The sequence below is a fragment of the Gasterosteus aculeatus genome, chromosome 4 (genome assembly GCF_964276395.1).
Source record: "Gasterosteus aculeatus chromosome 4, fGasAcu3.hap1.1, whole genome shotgun sequence".
Lineage (NCBI taxonomy): Eukaryota > Metazoa > Chordata > Actinopteri > Perciformes > Gasterosteidae > Gasterosteus > Gasterosteus aculeatus.
Window position 1 is genome coordinate 33,054,280 of NC_135691.1, and position 18,590 is coordinate 33,072,869.

At 48.5% G+C, this 18,590-nt stretch overlaps 2 protein-coding genes across 2 annotated transcripts; one reads left to right on the top strand and one right to left on the bottom strand.

The window, feature by feature from the left end:
• Positions 1-446: 446 nt before the first annotated feature.
• cd36 (CD36 molecule (CD36 blood group)) lies at positions 447-6,074 on the bottom strand. Its single transcript, XM_040173480.2, has 12 exons — positions 4,898-6,074; positions 4,351-4,511; positions 4,090-4,234; positions 3,058-3,213; positions 2,878-2,969; positions 2,575-2,624; positions 2,422-2,491; positions 1,944-2,131; positions 1,714-1,832; positions 1,557-1,630; positions 1,092-1,146; positions 447-1,001 (listed from the first exon to the last, which is right to left on the bottom strand). Exons 1-12 carry the CDS (start codon positions 5,018-5,020, stop codon positions 825-827), a joined length of 1,410 nt encoding a protein of 469 aa, XP_040029414.2. The 5' UTR covers positions 5,021-6,074; the 3' UTR covers positions 447-824.
• A 2,275-nt stretch (positions 6,075-8,349) lies between these two features.
• gnai1 (guanine nucleotide binding protein (G protein), alpha inhibiting activity polypeptide 1) lies at positions 8,350-18,285 on the top strand. The gene is made up of 9 exons (XM_040173482.2): positions 8,350-8,924; positions 13,482-13,524; positions 14,341-14,482; positions 14,646-14,803; positions 15,315-15,443; positions 16,222-16,351; positions 16,449-16,602; positions 16,688-16,926; positions 17,204-18,285. Exons 1-8 carry the CDS (start codon positions 8,807-8,809, stop codon positions 16,876-16,878), a joined length of 1,065 nt encoding a protein of 354 aa, XP_040029416.1. The 5' UTR covers positions 8,350-8,806; the 3' UTR covers positions 16,879-16,926; positions 17,204-18,285.
• The last annotated feature ends 305 nt before the right edge of the window (positions 18,286-18,590 follow it).

The following is an 18,590-nucleotide window of genomic DNA, read 5'->3' on the forward strand; positions in this document are numbered from 1 at the left end:
TTCATGGGTTTGATATTACGCCAAAGCAAAAGAACTTTTCAAACGATAACTGTCCTGAATTTTAAAAAGTCTGTGCACTCAAGATTTCTTGGTATACGTGTGACACGTAAGATTCAGACCTGTAGTAGAATAAAGTGAATAAAGTGGTGCGACTTTAGAGGCTGCAGAAGGTCATTTAAAACCCATTAACCAAAGAGAGGCCTCCTCTTGGGGAGAAACACTGCTTTCTTACCAATCAAACCCAAGTACCATTCACCCTCCCCCCCCCAGTCTATTTTATGACTGTTTTGATTTAAAAGGGAAATCAAGTAGTTCTGCTGCAGAGTGAACAATGCGTGGGTTTGTTTCAGCGGCGGGACTCACTCCGCTGCAGTTTGGACCGAGGGGATTCTGGACCAGTTTTGTTGCCGACTTGGAATAATTCAATAACAGAACTAGAACACGAGAACCTTTCAGCCTTTATTCATTTTGAAGACACCGGTTGAGCAAAGAATAGAAACATTGATGCCAGATTAGATTCATGTACGTTTCTTTTGTGGGATGCAAACAAACCCGTCTCTCCTCTGGATTAATAACCCGCCGGTTAAGATTCTCTCTCTGTCTCTCAAACAATCCCTGATTGAATTAATGTTACAGTGTTAGCGATTCAAATAATTCTCAGCAAAGCTCTCGAGCTTTTCAAAATCACAGTATTTCTCCTTTTGGCACCAAAGGAAGTCTGATATTATAAATAATACTGAAATTACAAAAAAGTGCAACTCTATATCAAAAGGTCTGATGTCCCGTGGCATCTTAAATGCCCTTTGCCCCGGCAGCTGATCCGCTCACACCAGCTTGCTTTGGTTATCGTTCCTCCTCACCATACAGTAGGAGATGGAACACACTAGGAAGACGGCCACGCCTGAGCCCAGGAGGGCTTTCCACAATATATCCAACATGTCGATACGTAAAAACAGCTCCCCCTTGATCATGGCCGCCGTTTCGTCATCCAACGCGGCCGTCTGGTAACGAGGAAGAAAGTCAGTGATTACAGTGCATCCAAAACTAACAGATTCTACTTTACGACTGCAAGGCGCCGCTTCATATCTTACCTCGTTCATCCAAACGAGAGGGAATATGGTGTAATCCCTGACTTTCTGAAGCACCCTGCAGGGAAAGAGTTCATTACTTGGTTATTCGGCGCGGGAAGATGCCTCAAACATGTTGACTCCAACTTTCTTCAACTCTAAGTAATCAGGAAGCCACAGCCGGTTAGCTAGCCGGTTAGCTTAGCGCTCCATACAAACAAGTTTGGCACATAAATCCCATAAAACATCAACGTGTCATTCTTAAACCTTTTTTTGTATGAACCACGCAAACTAGATACAGCTTTTGTTACTTTGTGGCTTTGAGGCTTGTTCCCTCCTGCACCTCGTTCCTAATGCTAAGCTACGCTAACTGGCTTGTGGCTTCAGCTTCGCATTTACCATACAGAGATGATTGGGTGCGTAATGTAAGAGAGAGAATAAACATATTCCCCACAAAGCATTCCCTATAAAAAGGTAAGCAGAACTTACGTGATGTTTTTTGATGGTCCGTACATCATATTCACTTGAATTCTCTTGGCAAACCTTAAGGTGAAGCCAGTTGTCTATAGAATAAATAGCGAAAGAAAAAAGCATCAGAGTCGCTGCAGCTAGATGTAAAAAATGACAACAAAAAAAAGGTTCTTACAGGTTCCACGTCCAGGAAGGTGTCATGGTGCTCCTTGTTGGGGTGGAGGCCCTTCACGTCTTCTCGCAGGTACTCACTGCCGTAGAGGAAGTGAGGCAGGGAGATGAAGATGGGTTTTCCTGTTCAGACGGCAAAGAAACGGACGTTTCAAAAAGGGCAGAATGGTCAGAACGGGACGAGAAGCTTCTGGCGCGCCTTGATTATGTTCGACCAAACTAACGCGAGCTGACCGTCTTGACAGGTGCTGATGTCCAGGACCCCGGCCAGCGTGCAGTTCCTGGTGGTCTTTTGGTTTTTGCAGAAACATCGGTTTTCCGGGTTGACGTTGGGGGCGTCCAGGGTGTTCTGCTGGAGGGCGAACCGATACACTTCAATCCCTTTAAGATCGTGGCTCGCCTCAAAGCTAGCTGACACCGACCTGAAGGCAAAAAAGAACAACATGGAGGTCGGTTCAAAAGTCCTATAGAACCTGAACATCCTGAAGCCAGTAGTCCATGGTGCTAGTGAACTCCTCATCTGGTACAGGCCTGTGGTTTTTGGGGATTGGAAAGCCCTGACCTCTAGTGGTAACTGAGAGGAAGGTCCAGATGTTTGCAGTGCTCAAATTGAGAAGCTAAATCTCTCATCGATGACACTTCCTGGCCGACCTGAAGCAAAGCTTAAAGCAAAGCTGCATTCGGAAAAGAAAATGAAACACTTTGTCTGCACCTGCAGATGTCCGATGAGAAGAAATAGAGCGGCGTCTTCTTGTCCACGAAGGGAGAGAACGAAGAAGCGTCTGAGCAAGAAGAGAAAGGAAAAGGAAGGTCAGAGAGGTGAACGTTTGGAGATGCAGGAGTGGAAGTTGTAAGTGAGCCGCACCTGTCCCGTTGATCATGTCACAGTACGTGTCGTTCCAGAAATGAAGGCTCCTGCGGACACAAAATTAAAATTTGTCAGACAGGCTATTTGATTCAAGACCTAAAAAGGTTACGTTACCTTTTTACACTTCAGTATCTGCACAGTTGTATTAACCTGATTTGATTAAACAGCTTAAAATATCCCAATTAAAAAAAAGAGAAAAATGGCCTCTCACTTGTCAAAATGCAGCACCGGATTAAAAGAAGATCAAGGCCTTAAAACCAGACTGAACATCTGCTTTGATTTGTTCACATTCAGACTCACCTCTCTCCTCGCCACCTGTCAATCATCCCCACTTTGGAGATGTCATCTTTGCCAGTGTAAACATTGAAGCTGCCTTCATAGGTACCATTGTACTAAGGGAAATACATTAGATTCAACGTATTAATGCAAATTGTGTTTGTAAGCGCAGTGATGTTATAGATGTAGGATCGGTTTACTCACAGGGAAAAACAGGCCCAGCTGTGATTTGAACAAAGGGTCATTGTAACCCCACAGCAACTCCTTGACTGTACGCAACTGGAACAAGGACGATTTGCTCGTTGTTATTAGTTTATCCAGCACACCGTGAAGCTCGGTTGGAACCAGGGAGTAAGCTGCCTGAAGAAAAAGAACAAAAGAAAAAAAGTCATACACTCGTATTTAGTTTTTCCCAAATGATCCCTGATGGGGCCACTTGTAAAAGGCAACAGTGCGGTTCTATCTTGATACGAGAGCAAAGCTGCTGTGCACACACACGCCTCAGGAGATAAGCCGGAAAACATCCCTCTTTTATGACTGATCATGCATATTTACTTACAGTTTTCTAGGGATACAGCGGTAAACAAAGTCCCACTTTAAAATGCTGACGTCCCCGTTGTTGAAATTTACAAAGCTCCGACACAACAGCAATTTTACATTCTCACATTGAGCTGGGAATCAAACTTTTAGTACCAAAAACTGTCCCGTACACACACTTGATCAGGTTCATACACTTTTAATTATTCTGTGATAAGGACTTTATATATAAAAGTTTTACTTTCTTGATTCTGGTAACCCGGGTGGTGTCGAAAGCAACAGTATCTCTCCAGCTCATTGTGCTAACAGCGCTAACAGTGAAACAACTGCTTAGAACACAGTTGACCAACCTGGGGGCCGAGGACCCTTAATGGGGCCCGAATTTAACCGGATGAAAAGAGGAAACGTGTCGCTTTTCCACATCACACAAAACGTGTTCTCTGATCCTCGCGGTTTTTTTTGATGGTTTTCAGCTCCAGGCTATAAAAAACAATTTGAAAGAAAAACAACCCGGGCGCCGACTCGACTATCGGAGATGATCACAAGCCTCCGCCGGGCCGGCGCGGCTCGATTTGGCACGGCTCGATTTGGCACGGCTCGCCGTGGCCTTTGGTTGCCGAGGCGCCGCGAACCGCCAGCGGCGGAGTCGAGTCGGGAAAAATCGCCGCGCGGCGGGGGGGGGAGGTGACGCTCACTTACCGCCACTGCCAGGTTCAGGGAGGTGACTGTGTCCTCCTCCGGCCCCACCGACATGGATGGATCGAAGATGGCGCCCACGGGCAGCACGAAGGAGGCGGTTAGGTTGGAGTTGAACGTGACGTTTTCCTTGGCGAGATATCTTGTCCTGGAAGGGGGGGCAATCGGGGGCAGAAGAGAAGGCGCTTTTTCTCCCCGTGCTTTCCATTTTTAAAGCCGTGCATCGGAATGTTGTGAGCGAGGTCGTCGGGGGGTCAGCCTTACTTGTACGTGTACGGCCCCTTTTCCAGCACCACCGGGGTTGCTCCGCTCCTCACGACCTCCTCTGCGTTTTGCACGTCGAACAACCAGAACTGCCTGTACACCACCACCCCACCGGCCACCCAGTTGTCGTAGGCCGTGGTGCCGTTTTCGATGACGGCTTCCTAAACCCCCAGAAGACAAACGGACAAGTCTATTTTTAGACAGACCTCAAGACCGCCAGCAGGCCAGCTGCCCCCGCTGATGGAGGAAAAAAAGGATGGATGCTCTGTTATTCCCGGAAGAAAAAAGAGGTTCAAACTTCTTTAGTTCTCTCTCTGCGTCATCTTGCTGCTCTTTTCGAAAAATCAAAACACATTTCATGCGCCGCTTCCTGTTTACCGTCAAAAGACACACCGCCCCTCGCCTTCCATTTCTCCTGATTCACCTTGATCTCTGCGCGCGCACACACACACACACACACACACACTCACTAAACACACATTCACACACACTTGTCACTCCCCTATTCTCCAGACCCCCCCATTTAGGGTGAAACTGAGCCACATACCTTCTCCACTGTCTCCCGGATGATGCTGTTCCCCACTGGGAGGAGGACACCACCCAGGATGGCTACCGCCGCCCCGATCACGGCTCCGGCAATCAGCCCGCACCTCCTGTTACAGCAGCCCATGGTGGTGTGCGTTTCCCTCCGTCACCGTGTGCGTCTGCCTGCCTCGCCTGCCTCTTCTTCTTTCTGTTCTTGCTGCTGGGTGGGGGGGAGAGAGCAGGAGCAGAAGCGGCAGCAGCAGCAAGAGCGGCGGTGGCACAGGAAAGCTGTACCTTCAGAGGAGGTGACGGAGCAGCAGGGGCAGGTAAAGGGAGCCATCCAGCAGCCGCCGCCCCTCCACCCTCCCGGGAATAAAGTTACGTAACGACGAGGAAGGTCCGAGGTTCAGATGAGGATCTGCGAGCTCAGATATCAGGGACTATCTCCCCCCCAGGTGATAACAGCTGCAATAGGCCGGGGAGAAAGGTTGAAGGAGGACTTGGTTCACACGCATGGGTCATGCACGAGGGGCACAAAGCTCCTGTGGAAGTTCACAGATATCAGCTCCATTGACCTGGACGATGACAACCTTCACTGACAGTATTGTCCATCTGTTCATTCCTGCTGTTTCTCATCTCCTCCTCTATGTATTCATGTTTTGCCACTTTCTTCTCCGATTTTATAGGGGAGAGAAAAGAGTGATCGTATGAATGTTGCCTCATTCGTCGAGAGCACTCAAAGAAACGAGAAGCTTATCTGCATCTGTGGTTTCATAAGAGATTATAAAATGAATTGCTCTCTTTCTTAATTAACCTCATAGATTCAGCAGAAGACATGTGGAGTGTCAAGGATCACTTTTAGGCACAGATCATCAAAATATGATGAGTTATGTCAACAGTACCAGCTGAAGCTCCAGCTCCTGTTGTGTCTTTAAACCCTCTTCGTAGTCCTGACGCAGAGTTTATCCCAAATCAAAGCCCTGAGGATCAATAGTGTTTCCAATGGGCATCGGCGAGAGCTGTTGCCAGCGAGTTAGATCCTAACAGAAGTGTGTCGGCAGCGAAAGTGAACGCAACAAGACGGCGACGCTGTGAGAGAATGCACGTCACGAGACGTTTTTATCTCCAGCCGGACCTCTGAGGAAGAGCCAACACGTCTCCGCCACCGGCTGCCAATTTTTAGTAGAATCCATTTGGACACGCGGGGCTTTGCATATATGAATAGCTTAACTCGTTTCACCATTTTTCCAATGATTTAACTGTAAATGTGTTCTCATGCGCGGCTTTACATTGCCGGGCGTGAGGGTGGACCGGTGACGTTTTAACCCCCAGATTGGCTCGCTGGTTTAGGCCGGCCAGCTGTTGCCGATTCCAGGTCAAGGTCAAATGGGGACGGCGTGTCTCAGCTTTGGATCACTGGTTGGTATTCGATCGGCTTTTAAATCGTGTCTTGAAACATGTCTTGACAGACTCGCCTCTTTACAAGACAATGATTCTCGTGTTTAACATTATAATGCTGTGCATATTGAGTTATTTTGTTACCGTTGTATTATTATCCATATATCCATTCATTGTATTATTATAATTATAAATAATATTGTTGTTGCAAAAACATCTTTAACATGCATTTATCACATGCAGCTCTGCAGCAGTGTGTAGTTGCATGTGGTCACCACTGGGGGGCAGCACCGACACTCCCAACGCCGTGTGACGTGAGCAGAAGGCCCGTCCACGTGGTTTTTAGTCTCATTGCCAAAAAACCCGCCTGTGTCTTTTGTTTGTCTGCTAAAACAATCGCTCTTGCCAATAGACAGTTTGAATATCACCGGATCGACTTTATTGCTGATCTCAAAAGTCCAACCGCAAACATTCGGGTTGGATTTCCCCTCGCGTGACTAAAACCAAACAACTCGCTGCTGCGCGGGTTAAATGTGTGCCGAACAAACATGTTTGTCTTAAATTTGAAAAGATTAGTGCGTACACCGCACGCGTGTGCGAAATGAGAGTTGCATGGAGAAGCAGGGTTGTTGACGCCACGAGGCTTTGGGCGGAGCACTTTGGAGGGAACACCGCCAGCGTTCGGGCTCACACTTGACTCCGTCCCGACAGGCTCAATTATTTAAACCACAAACAATGGTCATGCGCCGCTGACGGGTAGGGGACAGGAGACAAACCTCCCTTTGGTTCCCGTGGGAACAGTACAAGCTAGAAATGTAGGTGAACTTGATCGGAGGAAATGTATGTGAATAATACTGAATAATAATAATTTTATATCTAAATTAGATTTCAGTTTAACTCACTAGTTGTTACTTAAAATGTAAAAAGTAATGATTTTTATGCACAGAAAAGGCACATCTTCTGGCCAACAAAGGGAACATGGTATGAGTTTTTATTTGAGTATGATATTAAATATTTAATTTAACATTAAATATGAAATATTAGCTAAATATAACATTGAGTAGTGGTTATAGAGTTGTGGGTTTAGGTTACAAATAAAGATATCCCTTTCAAGTACGTTTTTCTGTAGCTTTGGTGTGGATATTTCAAACTTTAAAGCACCAAACTAAGTCTGAACTAACATTTGTCAATGTAACTCTGCAGCTCCTCTGATATTTCATTGTACATCTGTATTATTTAAATAATCATATCAAACACAAATTCTGTTGCCGTTTTATGAATGGAATATAAATATGCATTTATTTTGTATATTTTAACCTAGTGGCCGCTGATTTGCCCTAAATCTGACTGGAACGGTCATATACTAAATGTGTGTTCATCTGACATGTAAAACTATTCGTGGGCAGGTTTCCGGCTTAGGGTTCTACCTCCAAAGTAAAGGCTGCAGGATAATACGCTTTGTTTTTTTGGGGGGGACAAAATAAATTAAGAAATATAAATATACTGAAAAATCAAACTTCAAACTTCATCCTTGACTGAACATGTATATGAGACAGGCATGCATTATGTAATATACTCTTGGAATTCTGCAGAAGTAGTGAAACGTGTTTCATTGATTATTAAATACCAGGCTGCACATGACAGCTATACTGTGTGTTAAATTATGCACAAATGTACAGATTACACAGTTCATTGATCCTCGACAAAAGTCGGAATGAAAATATGGCTTGGAAAATGATTTTTGTTGTGTATTCTGGTTTGGTCACATGTTTCTCTCCTTCAATTTTCCTGTAATTTGACAGGAGATAAGGTGACAAACAATGAGGGCGGACACAGGGAGAATGGCAACGAAGGACTTCAAATGCAGTTACACATTCAAAGTCATGCTGCTTTGAAAGGCCGCGTTGCTGCGATGGTATCTGTGGTTTCTTATTGCTCCGCACACATACAATCTAGATATCAGTTAGTGCTTTATACCTCACCTACTTTATATTTTAAATTTTTCAGTTTTGCACAATGGACAAATGAGATAGTGTTTTCGAGGCCTTGGGTTGTGTGTAAAAAAAAAAGAGACCTCGTCTTATTTTGAAGGACCCGGGCGGAAGTAGATGTCATCCGCTCACGGCGCGCGCGCAGCGCCTCCGCGCGCTCAGTCCGCGCTGAACTCACACTACGAGCAGAGCGAATGGAGGAGGCGGCATCGCCCGTGAATCGCTCCGCTACAAAAAGCCCTTCCCCTCGGACGCCAGCAGGATTTTAACCCGACACACGAACACCGCAGCGGGCCGAAGAGACGCCGCCGCCGCGACGGTTGAGCGTTTATTTTTGTTTGTTTGTTTTTCTTCTTGAAAAGTCAAAAGCAGATCCGTTGCCTGTCATTCAGAGAAAAAAAAGAAAACGAAAAAAGGGCGTGTGCGCGGGGCGAAGGCGGTTGGGACCATTTAATGTTAATGTGGGTGTACGTAGTCTTTTAGATTTATTCTTTCCCACAACATCTGGGGCTCCGAAGGACGACACACGCACACGCACGAGGATGGGATGCACGCTGAGCACCGAGGACAAGGCGGCGGTGGAGCGCAGCAAGATGATCGACCGGAACCTGCGGGACGACGGGGAGAAGGCGGCCCGGGAGGTCAAGCTGCTGCTGCTCGGTAAGGGGGGACAGGGGGGGGCGGTTATCGGTTGTTGTCCGGTGCCGTACCGGGAGTTTCGATTCCGCATTGCGAGCTTCAGGCAACTGTCAAGTGAATGCACCCCCCCCCCCCCCCCCTCCGAAAGAAACATGCCAAACGTCCCCATATATACACAAATATATTCAATTCGTGTTCAGAATTAAGTATTTTAGTATTTTCCTATTTAGCTACTGTTTGCATTGACTAACTCAACAATGGCTCCTTCCCTCTGGTCCAGGGCCGTTTAAAGAGGCCCTCATTGGAGGGTCTGGGGGGGGGGCAAGGCCTGACTTAAAACCGTGGTGGTCCCTGATCACTATGGGATGTTCAAAGGTCCCGTTTCCATCAGCGTCCCCTGATTGTCATTTGTTTAGAAGCCACGTTGGGTGCGTTAGATTACATGTCCTTTGGATACATTGGTGCCTTGTTTGGGTAAGATGGTTTAGACGCCTCACCGACGCAGCAGCCGGTTAAACTGAAAACAAACAACCGACGTGACGGGACATGCCGATGTCAACGAGTCGCCTCGTGACGCTTCTGGTTACTTCGCTGGCTTTTTGGTATCAAACCTCAAAAGCAGCCTGATGTCCGTGCTTCTGAATCCCCAATAGGGGCAATATTTTTGATAAATTGATATATATCCCAATGATCAATGCAAGGACTTTGTTCAGGCAAAATGTCATTTCCAGCATTCACTGCACCACTGCCGTCGATTGCTTGCACGTTTGGGGGGGGGGCACTGTTATCCTTGTAAATAGAGAGCAGAGGTGCAAAACTTTTCCGTCAACCCCTTCGCTGGCCGGCAGCTGTTGACATGCACACAAATCGCGTGTGTGTGGGTTACCGGGACACCAAAGTCTGTGCAGACAACATCAGGCAAACATCTGACTCCAGGCCCGGCGGTTCAGAGCTGCCGGCGCGGCTTCGTGGACCGATTAGTGAGCCAGAGCGAGATCACTGTTCCCTCAGGTTCAAACGCCCGTTTCTACCGTTGGTATTCGTATTCATTTTTGACGCGCGTCGAAAAGGACCTTCGTTCTGACGCCCGGATACGTTTTCTCCCTGAAGGTAGGCCACATTCCTCAGGTGCTCGGAGGCCAGATGGGGATGGCTGATTTGAAAGCGAGCAAGTCGGGTCAAGTTTCTGCTCTGTTGCCGCAGGGCGGATTTCAGAGTTGTCGTTGCTTTTTTTTTTATGTTGCTCTGACACACACACACACACACACACACACACTTTGCGTTGCGTCTTTGCTGAAGCGGCTCGTTGTGGCCTACCCGGGTTTCCCACAGTCCCCTGCTAGCTTTTGTGTGTGTGTGTGTGTGTTTTTGTGTTTGTAGCTGCCCGGGCTCCGCTGACGGGACGCACGCAGGCGGGCTTGTGTCCCCGGGAGGAAGGAGAAAAGGGGCCTGGCGAGATGCGAACGCCGCTAATGACTCCAGCATTAAAAGTGAAAACCGCTGTGCCGGAGCGTTCCTTATCTCCAAATACACATGAATGAAAAACAAAACACATTTTGTAGAAATGTGTTGCAACAAGAAGAAAGCCGAGTCTTTTAGGGCCCCACTTGGAACATTTGTGCAGGTGTGCGTGTGCGTGTGCGTGTGTGTGCATGTGTGTGTGTGTGTGTGCATGTGTGTGTGATTACGGTGCTCGTCACCCCACATGAAATCGCTACGCTGACGTAGAAAAACCTCAGGCATTTGCATGCAAACGATTTGCATCTGTGTGTCTGTCTGTGTGTGTCTGTCTGTGTCTGTGTGTGTCAGATGTGTGCGAGCTGATGTCTTTCAATAGAAAGAGGAAGTGTGATAACACTTTTCTTTTTTTTTTTTCCTGAAACCTGAACAAATTTCTCATTTAGTTCTTCGTCTTTAATTGGCTCATTTCATCTCCATCATCTCCAGGACCTAATTATCCTACTATTCATATCTGCGTGCTAAAATAGATCACAATCTCCTCAACCTAATTACACTTTCTATAGCCGTCATGCAACTGTGGGAAGATTTTATTAATAATCCTTTGCCTTTGTCCGACACATCGCCGCGGCTCTCTATTTAATCTTTGTCAATTCCGTATGAGTGATGGAGCAGCGCGGCTGTGTTACTTCTCTATCGCTTAAAGCCGCGCGGGCAAAGTAACCGAATCACCGGCGTTCCGATACCGCCGTTAAGCATCATCGGACGTCTGTGTGAATGGAATGGCGCGTGCGTGTGTGTGTGTAAATGATCCTTTAGCCATCGATCCGCTTGTTGTCGGATCGATACCCCCCCCCCGTTCCCCCTGGTGGGAAGCGCCCCACGGAGGCTCCTGGAATCCTTCATGAGTGACTCATACTTACATCCCCGGAGGGGGACGGGGGGAGAGGGGAAGAGGGGGAGAGGGGGGGGCTCCTCCACTTCCACACGGCTAGGTTGCAACCCAGTTCTCGAACCGAAACGGCTTCAGCGGCTTTTCCAGACACCGGCGCCTTTTGGGGTTTCAGAAGGTGGTGGCGGCGTGCAGACGTTGACCCCCGTCACGACCCACGCAAATGCATCCTCGTGTCCTCCATCCGCAGCCCGACAAGGAGACTCGTGTGGTTACTCGACCTTTCTGGGTTGGAAGGTCAGAACTCATTGCTGTCCTCAAAGTCTGCCTTGCATGTCCCGCCTGGACCACTGCGACTCCCTCCTGGCAGGTCGCCCCGCTACCGCCATTCCTCCTCTGCAGCTCACCCAGAATGCAGCAGCTCCACTGGTCTTTAACCTTCCCACATTCTCCCACACTGCTCCGCTCTCTTCACTGGCTACCGCTGGCCGCCCGCATCCGGTTCTAAACATTGGTGCTCGCGTACCGTGCTGTGAACGGATCGGGTCCAGCTCACATCCAGGACACGGTCAAACCCGACATCCCGACCCGCACTCCCCGCTCTGCATCTGCTAAACTGCTCGTCCCTCCCTCGCTGAGGGCAAAAGACTCCTCACAGATCACGACTCTTTGCTGTCCTTGCTCTCTGAGGACACCAGGACCGCAGAGCGCCTTCACATCTTCCGCCGCAAACTAAAGACCAAAAGACTAACAAATTGTAGCACATAAATTGTACTTATAACGCCACTTATCTAAAGCAAATCGGCTTATTTGATGAAATTGCACTTCTTTGTATCCCTGTGGTTGAAATGCACTTATTGGATAAAAGCGTCTGCTAAATGACATGTGATGTAATTGATAGATTGAAGATGTATTTTTACACCCCGTTAAATCATGAACTCTTAAATGCTTCCAATCACAGAAGTGATCTCCATATACATCCTAACCCTAAAACATTGCCAAGCCAATGAGAGCTGACCTCAGATAAACGAACCTGTGCATCCTGCAGCCAGAACAATGGGCAGCGATTAGCATTGGTGTTGCATTCATGTCCACACTTTTATTGTTTCAAAGCGTCTTCCTCGCTGCCCTGGGAAACTCAACCGAGGGAAGTTCCGAGGAAAAATGTTCTTGCGGTCGATAAATAGAAACGGCCTTTGTTCTCCTGAAGAACACAAAAAAAAAAAAAAACCTTGGATTTTTCCTGAAATAGTTTGAACAGTCTGGAACTGAAACCAGCTGCTCCAGTGGTTTTGAAGTCCGTGGCTGTGTTTTTTTGTGGAGGAGGGGGTGTAACATGACCCTGCTTGAGGGCCGGTGGTCAGACCTTAAAGGTGTGTGTCGCTGATTCCCCCGAAGCACCAGGACTTCACATCCCGCGACAACCGGGTGAAAGGAATCACATTCTCCAAGGGGACGTCTTCAAACGCCTCCTTCCGTAGACGTGGAGAACGTCCGTGTTTCTAACAAGTGTGTCGGCCTCAAATGGGCCGAGCCACTCGAACCGCTAATGGCATCTGTCAAAAAAAAAAACCCGTTTCTTAATCTGTCGGCTTTTGTTTGTTTCTCTCCGGACCGCCGAGGAAAAGTGGAACTAGATCAACCCCGAGGATTCATTACGCAAGCGTCGTGTCCGCTGTCACGAGGTAACGGATGGCGGTGGACTTCGGGAAGTGATTCCACTTCCTCTTCTGAGAGACGTGGGGGGGGCGTACATGCATAATACATGATTGTACCCGTCGAGGACAGCATGTAACACACACGCACGCTCACACCCGAGAAGCCTTCTCGGGTGACCAGCGATGTCCCGGACGCACAAAGCGAGCCGTTGCCATGGCGGCAGTAGTGAGGCCGCGTAGCGATCCACTGCCCCCCCCCACCCCCCCCACCCCCCCCCGGGCCCCTCGGAGCGCCGCGGCTGGGTTTTTTTGTTGTTTTTTTTGACGCTCCGCCGCCGTCACGCTGAAGGTTTCTCAGTTCCGTTCAGGGTTTCGTACTCGCGCCGCCTCGGCGTAACGTTTCGCCACATTAGATCATTTGTGGGGGCAGATAAAGGAAGCGAACTCGGTGACATAAGGGTGACAAAGACGTGAAACCCCCCACCCCCCCCCCCCCCCCCCTGTGTTTGTCACAGGCAACAATAACCGTTATTCACGCCCTCTAACAAACTTCTCTCTTGTCTCCTCCAGGAGCTGGTGAATCGGGGAAAAGTACAATCGTCAAGCAGATGAAGTGAGTTCATTTCACTTCTGTTTTATCTGATTATTCTGCACACGGAGCGATCGACAACAAACCTTTGGCAACTCCAACAATGTCCTGTCTCTCTCTCTCTCTCTCTCTCCGGGTTCCATCGTTCTCTGCGGGTCGCATTAGAAACGGGGTACCGCGCATTAATGGCATCGCCACGGCAACCGCACATAGCTTCTGCCTGTACATCGTCCACGTGAGCCTCTACGTAGGATTTACCCGCATGGATACACTCCTCCATCAGCAAAGAGACGCGTGCCACGAGCAGCGGCTCGGCTTCCATATTGCTTCCCCCCCCCCCCCCCCCCCTTGTGTTTTTTTTAATTTTTTTACCTGTGACTGATGTGCGACGCTCAGGCCGCAGTGCAGGGATGTCAATTTACTCACGCTGATTATGTCGTAAATCCTCTGGTCTGTGAATCAGGGGAAAGATTTGTACTCGTTGTGGCGCGATTCAGCTGGAGGATTTCCTCTACATGTTGTTAGCCAGTGAAAGCTGCCACCAAAAGAGTGCTAGTAAATCAAGCTGTTGGGGCTTTTAGAGCGGTTGGTTGATCAAAACAAACAAAAAATACAGAACTATACAACCTGGTGATTTTTTACTTATTTTCACAACACAATATATATATATATATATATATATATATATATATATATATATCTCAATTAGAAAAAAACTTGCAAAAGAATGAGGTCAGGGCCTTCGTGGTCTTAGTAGTATTTCTGTGAATGCTAAAGCATGCTAAAGCGTGCTGGAAAATGGCGGTTTGTGACCATGTTTTGTTTTTCTTCTTTCTGCAGGATCATCCACGAGGCCGGCTACTCAGAAGAGGAATGCAAGCAGTACAAGGCTGTGGTCTACAGCAACACTATCCAATCCATCATCGCCATCATTAGAGCCATGGGGCGCCTCAAGATCGACTTTGCAGACGCCGCCAGAGCGGTGAGTGACCGAAAAGGGGGGAGGGGGAGGGGGGGGACTGTTGGGTCTGGAGTCTGGAAAACAAGCGTGTGCTAATAACTTAGTCATTCGATCGGCAGCCTGGTCGCAGGCTGATACCGACAGTCTTTGATGGTTGATTTATAACCCCCCCCCCCCCTCACAGGACGACGCGCGGCAGCTGTTTGTGCTGGCCGGCTCGGCGGAGGAAGGCTTCATGACGGGAGAGCTGGCCGGTGTCATCAAGCGACTGTGGAGGGACGGAGGCGTCCAGGCCTGCTTCGGCCGCTCCCGCGAGTATCAGCTCAACGACTCGGCGGCCTAGTGAGTCACAGGAAGCCGCCGAACCTGCAGCCGTCTGGACTTTCGCTCTGTCAATATTTTCCTTTTTTATTTTTATTTGTTTCGGTTTTTCTTTCTTCACCTCAAAGTTTAGAAGATAAGCAGCAGTGACGAGGAGCTTTCTTTCTTACCTGTAATGTGTCAGCGGTGACCTTGAGATATCTGCTGTGGTTCTCGGTTTGTGTGTGACGCGCATGGATGGAACCTACTGGGAGAAGATGTGTGGTATAACTATTTAAACATTAACGCCTGGCTGCAGTCCGGTAAATTAGTCTGGAAATGAAAGCACACAAAGGTTTTATCATTCGTTCAGAGCGCGACGTCCGTCGAATGTGAAACGATTCATAGACGTCAAGTCACTTTACAAAACCCATGTCCTGAATTATCATGATCCGATACGTGCTGAACTCGTTTATTCATATACACGCTTGACCCGGCTGCTTCTGACATACATCCTTCCCTCCTTCCCTCTGCGCTCCTCATGTCCTCTCAGCTACTTGAACGATTTGGACAGGATATCACAGGCCACCTACATCCCGACCCAGCAGGACGTCCTGAGGACTCGAGTCAAAACCACAGGCATCGTGGAGACCCACTTCACATTCAAGGACCTGCACTTCAAGTGAGAACTCTCGTTTTTTTTTGTTTTTTTTTCCTTCAACACAAAAGGCTCAATTAGTTTCCCTTCCTGCGACTGACTCATTGCCGGTAGAAGTTCCCTTTGTGCGCGTTCAGCTGTGTGTTGTGACACAAACTGTGACGGCCGAGCGTCAGCGATGAGTCACTTGTGGTCCTCCTGTAAAAAAAAGAGAAAAACCGACAGGAAGTGGAGTCCTGATGAACTGTGGCGGCTCGGTGGCGTTTAAACTCCTGATACTGGACCACAAAACGCCAGGTAAACGCAGGTTGGGTTCTCCACAAAGCCTCGCTTGTGTTTCCCGGCTTTGCTCGGTCTATTTGCGTCCGCGGTGTCGGTCGGCAGGTTGAGTGCGCGGTGACACGCACGCGTCGGCGTGCGCGACGACGTGGTGCAGAACTGAAGCCGTTGCTCAATGGCATGTGGGAGTGACGCAGCAGCGGCGCCGAATATGAAGCAGCGTTTGCTCCAGTTTTACCGGGACGCGCGGCGATCGGAGGGATGACCCCCTCGATGCACGACGTCGATCCGTCGCACTTTGATGGGCACTTTTCTGCCATTGTTATGCCAGAGTTGCTGATATGTGTTGGATTTGCTGGTTCATCACCTGGATGTGATAAACGTGTGCAGATAAAAGCAGCGTCTCTAGTTGCGTTAGAACGTTCCTTTCCTTTGCTGTCATCACGTCAACAACAACAACACAACAACGTGAACACCTGCGTGCGTTGTGCGTGTTGATGTGATGCTCGCCCCCCCCCTGCAGAATGTTTGACGTCGGCGGTCAGCGGTCCGAGAGGAAGAAGTGGATCCACTGCTTCGAGGGCGTGACCGCCATCATCTTCTGCGTGGCCCTCAGCGACTACGACCTGGTGCTGGCCGAGGACGAGGAGATGGTGAGTGCTTCGGCCTCGGGGGGGGGGGTAACGTAACGGCGTGCCCACTGTCTTCGGGTTGACCGACGTCACCGGTTCCTTTTTCTTCCCCTCTCAGAACCGGATGCACGAGAGCATGAAGCTGTTTGACAGCATCTGCAACAACAAGTGGTTCACGGACACCTCCATCATCCTCTTCCTCAACAAGAAGGACCTGTTTGAGGAGAAGATCAAGAGGAGCCCTCTGACCATCTGCTACCCGGAATACGCTGGTAAGGTCCTTTCACAGCTAAATGCCCCCGAGTTGGGGAGGGTGACGAGAAGCGGTTTCCTGTCACGTCTCCTCGTCTTCAACAGGCTCCAACACGTACGAGGAGGCCGCCGCCTACATCCAGTGTCAGTTTGAGGACCTGAACAAGAGGAAGGACACCAAGGAGATCTACACCCACTTCACCTGCGCCACCGACACCAAGAATGTGCAGTTTGTCTTCGACGCCGTCACCGACGTCATCATCAAGAACAACCTGAAGGACTGCGGCCTCTTCTGAGGAGAGCGGCGGGGAGGATGACCTTTTTTCTCCTCTTTTTTTCTCTCGGTAAGGAACCCGGAACGCGTCGGCCCCGTTGCTCGGGGCAACCGCGGCGTTTGACGGTGTGCCGCGCATTCTGGCTTTTTGTCCCTTTTTTAAAAAAATATGTCCAACAAATGGGCTTCAGATGTTTGGCCTCGAGAAGCTTAAAGCATTCCAGGTTACGGAGGAGCGTGTAGCTGGAGTAGATCACAACATGTTCAGATGTCGGGGGAAGTGATGGCGGCTCGCTCCTCCATCCTGCTCGGCCATAATGTCTCTCTCTCTCTCTCTCTCTCTCCAGGCGGTGGAGCCCGTTTCCTTGTGCATCTTTGGTGAAGAAGACGAGTCGGGAGGATCAGTCAGCGCTGTACTATATGCCACTTTTAACAGCTTTATTTATGTTTTTGTCTTGGGGTGTTTCGAGCTAGCGTAGCGCCATTCGTGTAAGATGTTTGTGTCACCACAAAAGAATTCCCCCACACTTTTCAAAAACATTCTAATTTCAATGTAGTTTATTTTTGTATTGGATTTTTCGAGGAGGAGGAGGAATTGCTGTTTTTTTGCTGTTCCTCCTGCGTTGGAAACGTTGTCGTTGGTGGAAAACGCTTCTTTTCTTCCTTCTATTCAAAAGGCAAGAAGAGGGGTAAAAACTTTTGAGTGCGTCGGTACTTGTGCCTTCGCGTGCTTTCTACTGCAGCTGCCTGCTGAATCGTTCCGAACATAAAGAGGTGAACTGTTCTCACGTGTTAGTGTCCCTGCTATGTACATGCGCGGTTTTCATGCATCAACATGTAGCCTCCACAGTCCTTTACCCCCCCCCCCCCCCCTCGATTACCCCGTACGATACTGAGCTGCATATTGTTACATTTGCCCTGAAGATCGGGGGTTCTGGTTTTTAAACTTCACAAAATATCCATTCTTCTTTCTGAAGATGGTCGGGTCGGGTTAAGAGCTCGTAAAACACTCGCGGGTTTTGGGTCAAAAGGTCACGGTGGGCAAATTTTAATGCATATTTTAATGTATTTGGAGGAGAGCTTTAGGTGTTAAGGAGAGAAAAAAAAAAACGAAACTAGCGACGAGATTGTTGCGAGGACGAGGTCGGAAATGTTTTTTAGTTTTTTTTTTAGAGAGTGGAGGCGCCGCTCGACCGTCCGCGAAGCCTTTTTTCAATCCGCTGATGGAAACCGAGCGGGTCGAGGGGTCCTGGTCTGTGATTTTTAGATCAGTGCTACTTTGCCAAGAGGAGTGACAAACATGGTCCTGGATCTGTTCATGTAAAGAAACTGCCACAATTGTCTGTGTGTGTGTGTATGTTCTCTGCGGATGGAGAACCTTTGTAGATTCATCTCCCTTATTTTGCTAATAAAAACCATTTCCAAAGCACGTTGGTCTACTTTATCATTCTAGAAGTATAAGTTACTGCTCTACCATAAACCCAACACAAAGCAGGATGAATCTGTTTAATTCTTTTCCCCTTTCCAGCCTTCCCTTAAATGTCACAGAGGTATCACATGCTCCTCTGATGCACAAAGAACTCTTATGTAACGAGGTGTTAATGACCTGAGAGGGGGGGGGGCTTTCTAAATTTGCTCTAAAGATGAATTGTTCTGTCCCGCCATGGATCATAAGTGCACATTCCACTTAGTTTGAAGATGCTTTTATCAGTTATGGGTCATGCTCTGATGCTC